The sequence below is a fragment of the Nylanderia fulva genome, unplaced genomic scaffold (assembly GCF_048542155.1).
Source record: "Nylanderia fulva isolate GAGA-0341 unplaced genomic scaffold, ASM4854215v1 Scaffold26, whole genome shotgun sequence".
Lineage (NCBI taxonomy): Eukaryota > Metazoa > Arthropoda > Insecta > Hymenoptera > Formicidae > Nylanderia > Nylanderia fulva.
The window spans coordinates 2,379,934-2,392,883 of record NW_028190325.1 but is presented as its reverse complement, the minus strand read 5'-3'; the positions used below and the strand labels follow the sequence as shown (position 1 = coordinate 2,392,883).

At 34.8% G+C, this 12,950-nt stretch overlaps 1 protein-coding gene across 7 annotated transcripts in view; it reads left to right on the top strand.

The window, feature by feature from the left end:
- LOC114936594 (agrin) overlaps positions 1–12,950 on the top strand; it is a 464,192-nt gene that overhangs the window by 202,523 nt on the left and 248,719 nt on the right. For all 7 annotated transcript variants that reach the window (XM_085483682.1, XM_085483677.1, XM_085483681.1 and 4 more), the window contains one exon: positions 1,748–1,783. In XM_085483682.1, coding sequence (XP_085339808.1) covers positions 1,748–1,783 — 36 coding nt within the window. The remainder of the gene's footprint in view (positions 1–1,747; positions 1,784–12,950) is intronic.

Sequence of the window (12,950 nt, the reverse complement as noted above, 5' to 3'; positions counted from 1 at the left end):
TGTTTATTCATGCACAATAAGAAGTAATGGCAAATTATTGAAAAAGATCCGCGCGACGTAAAATCATTTTAAAGTGTATGAATAAAATCTTTCAAGTAAATATGTATTCGTAATTTAAACTACGTAGAATTGAACAAATTACGTCTGTGTGCTGCACAGTTCCATAATTAAACCGCGATTTAAATTACAAAGGAAAAGTTTGCTGTGCGAATTGATCGAAGAATAAACGCTTGAAACTTTACTACGTGAAGGACTGTTATATTTTTTTTTATGTGCGATATACATTTTACGGAATTTTGCTTAGAGCCTATGATGATTGAAAGCGGAAAATATTCACATTTCGTTTCAAGAGATTTCTCAAGTCACTTTATTCCATCTCGCAACGACATGATAACGCAATATCTCACTGATCGCGTTGCTTCCGTGATGGACGTTCAATCTATATTTCCTGGAAATTCACATAAAAAATTGTAATTATTTTCGACGTCATATATAATCGCACGGAACCTCTTTAAAAATGGAATTTTTTAAGGGTTCTCTGAAAAGGATAATTAAAAGTTTCACGAGAAGCTTCGAAACGCGCAGCAGGATATCCGAATTTCCCTGCCGTTCGTTTTTCGTAATTATGTTCTCTGGGACGCTAGTCCTTTTTTTATTTACCGTATAAAAAAGGATTATTTGATTCGATTTGACAAATTAAATAAAATTTGAAAAATAAAAAGTGATCTAAAATATTGTAGTTAGAAATTGGAGTAAAATAGAGAAAATGCAATTTACATAGATACGTATAGCATCAAACTTTATTGGTTTTGTCGTATTGTCATTTAAGCAAAAACTGATAGCTTGATCAATAAATGCATGCTCTACAAAAACTACTATCTTTCTCCGTCAAGCGATTATATTAAAAATTATATTGAAAATTATGTTAAAATACAAGAAATTGATATTTGTGCTTTCTTTCAGTTGCCTAGATTCTTTATATATATATATATTTCATTTCGCGCGACTTGTTATACGACAAGAGCCGCGTTCCGGACAACTAGTAAGAATGGGCACTAAGGTGGACTTTAATTAAATTAAAGTTCTTAATTAAGTTGCATCAGTTAAAGAATAAATCTTATCGTGACGTAAGCGCTAATATAAATTACTTAATTCCATGTAGAACGGCAGTCTCTTTCGCAGCTTGTGCGCAATGCTAATTGTATCATTGCAATTATTTTGCATTTTAAACGGCCAAGATAGAAAGCTTCTGCCAGCTTTGTGACGAGAATCGCGTTGCGCGAGCACTATTTTATGAATTTATTCTACCGGAATATATATACCATTCTCAGCGACTTACGATTGAATTGCTTAGCGTGAAGAATGTCTTATGACTACTGTATTATTTTTTAATAATAGATTACCAAGTTTATAATTTGTGTAAAAAACAGAGCATTTAATTATAGATACAACCATCCGTAATTAAGAATTTCAATCAATCAAATTAAAAGGAAGGAACATTTTTCGAATTAATTACGATTAATGGATTTTTTCTAGATATTAGAATCATAAACTTGATTAAAAACATTATGCAGCAAGTAATGCGAGACGCAGTCTAGATTGCAATGCTAAAATCACGACATGAAAGTTTCATATCGTAATTACGGTGATGATAAAAAAAAAACGAATAACGAGCTTTGTAAGTAATTAACTGCGTGTATATATTAAAACTAATTTTACTAACATTAACCCTTTTCTTTCATTTCAGACATGTCCTACAAGCCGCGTCATCCCGTTATCGAGGGTAAGTATTTTCTGACATAATATATATACAAATGTGTATAACATTAATGGTATGCCAATTTAAATCGGGAAAAGCTTCTCATTCGTGTTTGAAACACAGTATATGTATGTGCAGCACTTTGTACAAGCGCGCACTATGGTAATATTGATTTTCCAAATAGACAGCGAGAGCTACGTCAATTTCTCATGGTCTTTCCGGCAAAATTCATAGCGCTTTTTGTTAATACCGGTATTAAACGCAATTACGATATGTCACATTTCAATACATGAAATCACTCGTCGCTATAAATTATTCGCTCTTTGGCAACGTATTATTATATTTTATGCGTAATACGTTTAATCTGGATCGATTTGTGTCGAAAATCGAGGGGATGAAAAGCGAGAAAATGAAATGGCGACAACTTTTACTTATAATCAATAATGCTTGTACTTTGTACAAAATTCCCCAATATATATATATATATATATATATTTTTTTTTTTTTACAAAGAGCTATATTTCCTATGAAATCGCAGATTTAGATAGGTCGACACGCGACGTTTAGAGACGTGTTATTCCGAAGAATAACCCGACGGAATGCGGGCCGAGTGGTGCCTTTCAAAACGACCAGCTCAATTACAACATGAAACGCGCAGCGTACCTCGCATACCGTGAAATCGCGTTATAGCCGCCAAAACGATCGCGATAACACGTGTATTTCACGCTCATGTCCCGCAACGCTGGCCGTCGCGTTACATAGACAGTTTTCAAAGATATATTTTTTCGCGCCTCTTAACGACATTTAATTTATCTCGTTATTGCGTAGCGCGAGTAATTGTAATCTCATCATCGTTCGCGAGATTCGATTGTGAGAGAAAACGACCGTAAATTGCGGTGAAATATGAAGAGAAGATTTCAGGTAACTGAATACACTGAAAATTTCTAGATATTAATTTTTATTTCGCGTTGTTAATAATATTTTAAATTGTAGAATATGCGTATAGAAAAAAATATAATAAAATATTTTATAGAGTTTGGTAACATTAATTAAAATTTTTCACGATTATGTATTCGGATTTTTAAAAGCCGTCAACTCTTTTGAAATTTTCATCGTATTCTCGCTTTACTTTGCGGAGCAATATTAATATCAATCCGCGAAATGAGAATAGTATCGCAAAGCTCGAGCGACGAGATATCAAAATTGTCGATCCAGAATCATCTCCAGATTCGCTTTTTTTTTTCCTATCTCTCTATCTCTTTTTCTTCGTATGCGAATACGCGGATTTGTACGCACGTATTATTCGGACAAACACACAAACAGTCCTTGGAGTAAAAGCATAACACACTGAAAAATTTCCCGCGGCGATGTATGTATATGCACGCAGTTCTATTTGATATTTCCGAGCTTCTATACTATATGTGTCACCTTATTTTATTTTATTTTTTTTTCGTAGTCACTACCGAAGTAATCCCGAGCGGGTGCAATCTCCTTTTAGCTTGTCGCTCTCCAAACACGAAATCGTCCATCAAACTTCGGGGATACTCGGTCGCGCTTCGCGATTATTTGCATTAATTCCAATACGTCTGTTCATCTCTTCCTCTCCTTTAACTTCTTTCGAGGCCCGTTCAATCCAGACTATTCTCATTATCGCGGTTACTCTTGTTACCTCGTGCGTCTATTCTCGTTATCCTGTCTGCTCTCGTTACCCGTCATTGGCTATTCTCATTAGCGAGATCCATGAAGCTGCCTGCACGATACGTCAATCCCTCTCGCATTTCTTTGATCAAGTCACAGTTTTCGAATATCTATTCGAGAATCTATTGTTATGCCAGAGTAAACTGTATGTACAGCAGACATAATAAAAAGATGCCTAATTAATCATGAATTTTTTAAATCACTCCGAGTTGTATTTGATTCCTCTTTTAATGGTCGTTCTTAATTTCCCGACGTGTCGTCTCCATGTAATTAACTCTCAAATTAAATTTTAATTATAAAACGAGGCTTATCATTATGAAAGATCAATTTTCATTCTTTAATTACATTTTTGCAGCTTCATTCAATGGACGGTTTATATATGATTTTTCAATATATTCGATATTTAAAATATTTATTAATTATTCTTGGAAACGAGATTTATAGGAAAAATACGACGGAGAAAATATATACAAATGAAACAAGAACAATATTCTTCTGTATGTTTGATGGAAACTTCTGTATCCAATATAATCCTTTTCATCTCAACATACAATCATTATTCGCTTTTACGCAGGTTTTACAACGATTATATCTCGACGATCGCGTTCCGCTAGTAAAGTTTGGATATATACTCGTATCGTTGACAATTTACATTGAGCTCGCTATTGTCCGCAATGGTTGCTGCTAGACGTGATTGTGTACAATTAGCCGCGATTGTGCAACAAAAGGACATATTCACGCGGATGCAGCCGATATACTCGCGTTCTTCAGAGATATTATATCCGACACTCGACTCCGATAGAATTGGACAGATATATGTGTATTATACAGCTCTTTGTATGTATATTACTCGTGTTTATTACGTTTCATATTACAGTAAAATCATACGTGCACGCGAACCTTTGCTAATGTCTGTAAGATAGTTTCGTGTATAGCGACATAAAACTCTAAATTGGCTGTCTGCCACATGATGCTGATTGTACAATTTATTATGTGGTATATATATATATATATATATATATATATATTTAGTACAGGTACACTCGTACAATGTGTACTCGGTTAATATTAATATCGAAATTGCTTGCAACTTGCATTCTATTTAACAATCATGTTCATTATTGTGTTTACAACTACTAATAAAAATTTAATTAAAATTAAATCTGTTGGAAATTTGTGACAAAAATATGACTTTATAACAAACTGAAAAACAATTTCTAAAACAATCTCTTCTTTCATTTTTCAAGTATCTCAATACATTTATATTTAATTATACTTTTACTCCCTATCATTTCCAACACTTTTCCTCTTTGAAAAGCGTCTCTACGAAAAACGCTCTGTATATTAGCACTTGAAGAATTAGCACTAAATTAAGCACCAAATTTTCTCATTATACTCACTGGATAATAATATGATCGTTAGAGCGATTAATTTGCTCAAATGTATTTAATAGCTATTTTGCGGACTCTACATATATTCGTTAGCATATTGAAAACGCGTGTACGTACGTGCAACAGACTGCACGTCAGGAGAAATACATTACATATAATGCAAAGTTCTGCGCAAACAGAAACGAGCGCATGTAGTATTACGTATATTACATATAAGCTACACAGTTATATGTATACGTATATGTATAAATACGATAACGCAGGAATATACCTGGCCTCTCTGTTTTTTATGATTAGTTCATTGCATTTTATAAAAAGTTGTTTACACATTGCGCGAATAAATCTATAACTACGTTTAAAAATTATTGTGTTATAACTTATTGATGTTAAAATAAAACGCCATTCTCTAGAAGTTAACTTCCGATAGATTAGTTAAGAACAATAATACACGATAGAATGCACGATGAAAATAAATGAATTAAAAAAAAAAATAAAATTATTTGTAAAATATTTTAAATGTGAATAAATATTTTATATATCTGTCGTGAACAGAAATGCAGATATTTGTAAATATATATCGTACGTGCGTATATATACGCGCGCGCGCGTTTGAGAACCACTGTTCCATAAACAGTTCTCTACGTGGGTCGATGCGATTCGAAACTGAAACCCTCGTGGTCTATAGGGACGGAGGTGAGGACCGACCGAGTTAGCTTTCATTCGCTAAAAGGCCACCGAAACGCCATTGTGCTATCTCTCGAGAATATAACCAGCGAAACGATACGCGACGCTTGCGTTTTGGTCACCCGATTTGCCAGTAACGGAATGACGCCTTTGTGTAAACTCGAGTTGTAACGGACCAATGTTGCTCGAAGAGGGCTAATTGATTACGTAACTCGGGCTGTGCCCGAGCAAAAAATGAACGCTATGTATAATATGCGCGTATATGTTCTTAAAAGAAAGTACAGGTATTTTAATCGGTCATGTCATATCGATTATTGATGGAGTAGTTGTTTATCGTATATCTACTTGCGCCTGCAATCTCGTTAATTCAGCATCGATTTCATCGTAGCCACGTATATACTTTCTACACTGTATATTTTTTCGCAAAGAGAGAGAGAGAGAGAGAGAGAGAGAGAGAGAGAGAGAGAGAGAGAGTAGAGAGATGATTTATCGCCATTCAACGCCGCACAATTATACCGTATTACAGACACGCAAATTAATGGGCAATACAACCTATCATTGGAATATCTCCTTGTCGGATTATCGATTATTCAATTATATCTCTGATAATCTCCCTCCTATCCATGAATATAGAGCAGACGATTATAATGCAACGCCATAATTGAGAGTTTGCTTAGAGAAGTATGTAAGAGGGTCGCGACATAAAAAACGTAGGAAACTCGGTCGAAGGTCAATGGCAACGAAAGTTTTTCCGATGCCGCTTTTTTTTACCGCTCTCAGTATCGCATTGTTTTCCGAAGCAGTTGGCGCATTTTTTTCTCTATCCCGCATACGCTCTCGATACGTGCTGCCGAGAACCTTTATCAAGTACGCCGTTGCACCTATCTTACGAATGGGGTGTGATAAGGTTACGCTAAGAAATTGCCTCTCGGGCAGATAGAGGGTGGCTGTCAGGACCTGGAGGGCAAACTTTCTCCCGGCGAACCGCGTTTCCTTTTCTTCTCCCTTTCCCCCGTCACACTTCCTTCCGTCTTATCCTTCCTTCCTTCCGTCTACTAAATCCAACTCGGTCTTACTTCCGAAACTACTACTTGACGATTTCTTCTTGTTGCACTTGAAGCGCTCCCAGTGTTACTTCGCGAGACGTCGATCAGCGGAAGGAAGAGAGTTGAAGGTTTACACGAAGTCGGGTGGAAAAGAATCTTACACAGTCGTTATCTTGTCACGAGAGAAGTACGGCGCACGTGATACGCACTCTTTTCGAATTGTTACGTCACTGTTTCTCCACTCGTCTTTTCAGATTTTACTTTGTCTTTTCAAATCTTTCCAGCAAACACCGATATATAATTGTTACATTGCTATAATAAAACGGAATATAACAGGTAATATAACGTGTATGTTACGTATTACATTGTGGTTATATTGTAATTATGTATATACCAAATAGCACATTGATGTATTGATAAGTCAGTGCTATCTTGGGATATAATGACAATATAACTACAATGTAATATATGTAATATTAAAAATGTTACATCTATGAGTGGGAAATTATAACTAACATATACGTTACATGTAACATGCTTGAGTATATAACATTTATATATTGTGTTTGCTGGGTTTGTGTATTAGACATGTGAAAAAAAAAATAAAATCCGTATAAATGATGATCACCTTTTGATTACTGACGGGCAGACAGAGATTGTAAAAATATTCATACTAGTGTGAAAATACACGCCTCGTCGAAATTTCCAATAAACTTTCAGCATTTGCCGATAGTGTAGCCTTGATCAGAATTAATCCGTGTTTGCGATGAGCAAACTTGCTAAAGCGTCTCAGTTTGCACGAGTGCCATTTTTACGTACCTACTCGATATCGCGTTCGATATGCGCAACAGACCCGTGATGCGTAATGTAATTACGTTACGTAACATGCGTAATTATCGCCCGTAATAACGCTTCGTTCTATTTATGAATCAGTAACGCAGAGAGAGAGAGAGAGGAAAGTTGTTGCAGGATTAAAATTACCATTATTTTAACGAGACGTCAGCGAGATTTACATGTTATTTATTCATGATTATAACACAAGCTAAAGATAAAATGAGAGATGAATATTATGCTTCGTTGAGTCTTCGATGTCAAGTTAATACTTGATATGACAGATGTGTCAAGATTAATTTTTGCAGGCTGCAATGAAATATAGATATAGGACAAGAGAAAGTTTCCAAAAGTTGTTAGTATCTGCATTTATAACATTTACTTCATACATATCTTATTAAATTATGAAACTTGTTTCGCGCGCACACACAATATTATATAATTTATCAAATAATTGCTAATGATTGCTCAATAATTAGACTCGCAATCTCTCAATAAAACAAAGTGATAAATATAAGGCCAACTTATCGAGCTGAATATTCGAGATGTTCAGTCAACTACCATTTATTACATGTATAAATTATAAAACTACAGTCATTATATTAAAACTAACGCAAATTACAATCATTCTATAAACGTTTCGACCGCACGCGGTCTTCTTCAGTATAATTATTGAAATATAAATTCTTACAATTCACATAATATCGAAATTTAATTATAGTTATTCAGAATCAAGAGTTTTTGAGTAATTAACGCGTGTTTCAATCCGTCCTGTCCAACAATGTTCGCCTCGATATGATCCCTGATTTTGTTCAGATCTCGGATAGTTTCATCGTTAATATGCGAGAAATTAACCCGTTCCGTAGGCGCTGCGATTTATAAAAAATTACCGATCAACGCATGTCCAAATTATAATATGTATCCCCTACAATTGGTAGTATGCTTACCTATCATCGTTCTTCTTGATAATTTTGCTACTTATTAACAGTTATTAAGGATGACACATAACAAACCAACAATACAGAAAGACAGCTCATTTTAAACTCTACTTGATCGGAGAGCGTGCGTGTTTATATATGATCTAATATCTATGTTTTACTCGTTAATGTCCTATTTGTCCTATTATTATTTCTTGTTCGCTAATATATCCAAAATATCAAAATACGACTCGCTAAGTAACTCAGTATCTTTGTTTAAATTTAGTCCATTTTTTTGTTCCTTGATATGTAGCATCTCAGAAATGAGTCTTTTATAATAATTATTTTCGTTGTCCATGATCTTAACATTGTCCCAATTAAAAGTATGAAGTATGGTTATGTGTCATCCTTAATAACTGTTAATAAGTAGCAAAATTATCAAGAAGAACGATGATAGGTAAGCATACTACCAATTGTAGGGGATACATATTATAATTTGGACATGCGTTGATCGGTAATTTTTTATAAATCGCAGCGCCTACGGAACGGGTTAATTTCTCGCATATTAACGATGAAACTATCCGAGATCTGAACAAAATCAGGGATCATATCGAGGCGAACATTGTTGGACAGGACGGATTGAAACACGCGTTAATTACTCAAAAACTCTTGATTCTGAATAACTATAATTAAATTTCGATATTATGTGAATTGTAAGAATTTATATTTCAATAATTATACTGAAGAAGACCGCGTGCGGTCGAAACGTTTATAGAATGATTGTAATTTGCGTTAGTTTTAATATAATGACTGTAGTTTTATAATTTATACATGTAATAAATGGTAGTTGACTGAACATCTCGAATATTCAGCTCGATAAGTTGGCCTTATATTTATCACTTTGTTTTCAATATACGAGCGACAATTGTATTAATTTACTCTCAATAAAAGTTTGTGTAAATTTCAAAATCCATTTTAAAGAAATTAAATTAATATTAACGTTAATCTTTTAATTAACTGTACGTTCTCTTTTTCTGGCACATATACAATACGATACGTCTCTCATTAAACCATGACATTTATTGTAGTAGTAACTTTAATACTTTTTCTATGAGATTAGTTTATAGAAAAAGAACATTTAAGAATTTTTAATAAATTAATAACCTTTTCCCAATCAATATTTCATTCGACTCTGTGATTAGAACCGGCTGATCAAAACTTAATGCAACTCTAATGCCTGATACGGTTTGCTTGAATCTAGTTTTGCTTGGCCAACAGCGAGCTCCACGCTGGTCGATCTTCCCTTCGGTTTATTCTGCGATAAGCGGCAGGTGTGCAGTAACATAAACATTTTATTATATTATTGTGCCACTGTGTGCTCAGACCAGCGAGCACGGAGCTAATTGACTTTCGCCGATAACAGTTTCCGCAATAGTTTCCCAATACCAAGAGCTGCAACGGGAACGTTCGCGGGATTCGAAGAGATTTCGTTAATTAATCGATATTTATTTAAAGGATCCCGGTCTGCGAGTTCCCTTCTTCGTACTCGCAATAACAAAGATTTACTAGATCGCCTATAACAATTATAAAGGCGTTAATGTAGAAACAAAGTGTTTAATTTTTTTATATGTATCGATAAATAAAATATATACAGGATTTTATTATCGCTTCAGATACAAAATATTGGACAAAAATTTGCAAATTTGACAGACATTTGAATGACATTCAATTTAAGTCGTGAAAAAACTCATTGTTAGTGCCGCGATTTATTAATATTATTACTGTCGTGTTTGTCTGCATTTTTATGACAATTTTAAAAAATAATGAAAACGTCGACTGATATCCATCAAACAATAAATCCTATAATAAATCAAATTCATAACGAGAGAACAAGATTATATATTTATAGAGCTGAACATGAATACATATATTGAATGATAATATTTTACGAGACGGGTAACCTGAAAATAGTTTCCGTTTTTCCGATATCGGTCTTTCGGCCCATCACTCTTGCAGGCATAGTAGAAACGCTTTGGTTGCGCAACCTAGATATAAAACTAAAAAGCATCGAGGGAAAGCAAGCTTTCGTCGCTGATTTTAGCAACGTCGTTGAAACGGTGAAATTCTTATAATCCGCATGAATTAAAATGCTAATGCTTGTTGATGATGGAACATAAGTCTCTTATGTCACTTTTAATAATTTTATTAATTTCTATCTATATTCCGTTATATATATATATATATATATATATATATATATATATATAGTGAGATTATTCATTTCACACAGTATCGTCCAATATTAAACGAGGAATAGAATTTATTTATCTTTATTCACTTTTTGCATCCAAATCTTCATGTATAAAAAATGTTCTCTAAAAGTTTCAACTATCAACTATTAACGTTGAAATAAATGAAATAAAATAATATATTCTTCTAATTAGTCTTTCTAGTGCACGCACAGATAATTTTTTTCATTTTTTTTCATGATACTAATAAAATAAAGAAATAAGAAAATGAAGAATATAATTACGATTTTCGTTGCGAGGCGAATAAGTGTCGTCGAGTGTTTCTGGGTTAAATCCACAACGAAGGGTAGAAATAGCGCGACGGGCTGTCGACTCTCTGAAAGCGCGATAATCGACGACCCGATGTCCCCGGCCCGTTGCATCGGATATCAGCCGGCGTGAAAATGTTACGGCATCGGCACGGTAACTAAAAAAGAGGGAGACAGAAACAGGCCCATATCCCCGCGCGTGGAATTCGCGCGCTACCGAAAATCGAGGGCATAAATTAATCAACTGGGCGAATTCCGCGGACCGACAGCCTCGTTTATCGACGTTTTCTCTCGTTCCTTTCCAGCTTTTTGAAAAAAATAGATTTTGTAGATGCAGAAAGCTCACAATATTGTAAAATTTGAATTGCAGTAATTTATTCTGCGTATTTTTTTTTATTTCTCTATTAAAGTTTTTACTCCTAAAAAATGGTACAATTTGATTTTATTTTCTAACTGTGTGTGATTTAAAATTTATAAATATGTTATTTTCTTATTTTATTATCTCATCAATAATTGATAACTATTTTGCTCTTTTATCAAAGTCTGAAAAATATATGTAATTTAATTTTTAGACTTTTATTACATTCGATTCTTTTACACATCGTGTATGTTTCTCATTTATTATTAAATATATGTTGAAAATGTCTATATGTAAATGAATAGGAAACCCTGTAATTTAAATTATATATTGTTCTCCTGTGGATTATGCAGACATATAACTTATACACCACGAACATTAAGCTCAGGAAAATTCACCCAAGACTTCGAAACACGTTTTATCGCGAAGTGTAATCACGTACAAGGCACCATCGACGGTAGGTTTTACCGCGGTCGTTCGTTAAAATCGTCGAGCGTCGAATCCGTCGATAAATCCGAGAGTAACGGCGCGACCTTAAATTAACGGATTAAAGTCACATTAACTAAATGCGAGATTGACGCGGTTTCACCGCGTTTCTCGGTGTACGTACCTGTAACGTCGTCGTTGGTTTTCGCCGTGTATCGCGACGTACACGTGAATGTGTGTGCTCGCGCTCCTGCGAGGACCTCGTAACTTCTGCAGCAGCGTGCTGTGACTGAGACATGGTTCCCCCGGGATCGCTGGTCGAGATTTACGAATCCCCTAACCCTGCCTTCGTATCGCTCCGTACCGTCGATTTATACACGTGCGCTCGGTACACTCGTGCGGCGCCGCGCTCTCCTTCCGGCTTTGTACAACGAGTCGTGCCTTTGAAAATGAGAGAAGAAACCTTAGCGACCTTTAAACCTGCCGCTTAGAAACGCTTTTCCGTCCGGAGGAAAAACGGCGACCCGAGTGGAAAGTCGCGCTGCGAAAAGCTCGGCGCGCTCCACGTGATCGCTTTAGCGCTTTGATTCTTTCAAATGCGAAAAGAGAAAATATTTCGCATATCTGCATAAAACTATGTTAAACGCACCATCGATGGAATATATTGCGAATCGTTTAATCGAATAATTTCTGATTGACTTTTTCTTTTGGGAGAATTTAAACTGATAATGAGATACATAATTTATGCAGTTACTTTTTTTTAACAATTATTCAGATGACTTCTACGTTTGAAAAATATACGAATAACAAACACTTATTTTTGTCTTAATTGCAAATGGAATTTTAATTGAAGCTTGCACTATTGAAACAATGGATATTGAGAATTCTTTGTAACGTTGTATTTTATATTCCGATACAATCGATAAAAACATGAGTAATTTATACATTTATAAAATCCAATTTATCGAAAGATAATTTTCTATAAATTTGTATTGAGAGCTTTTAAAGACATGACAATCTATTAAGAAGGCATGTTACTGTTTCGAATCGCGTACGAAAATATATTAGATACTGGGACGATATTAAGGCTGATACGCGCGCTGAATACATCCTTTGGATTGTCACATTGAACTCCTCTATCGTGTTTATAATACCTGTACTATAGTTCGCATCGACGAGCCTCTTTGTGTTCGCACGATATCGACTTCAAGCACAACGTGCTTGCAAGCAAAAGGGAATACTGCGACAACAAGTATTCGTCTACACGTTTCTATGGCCTTTGG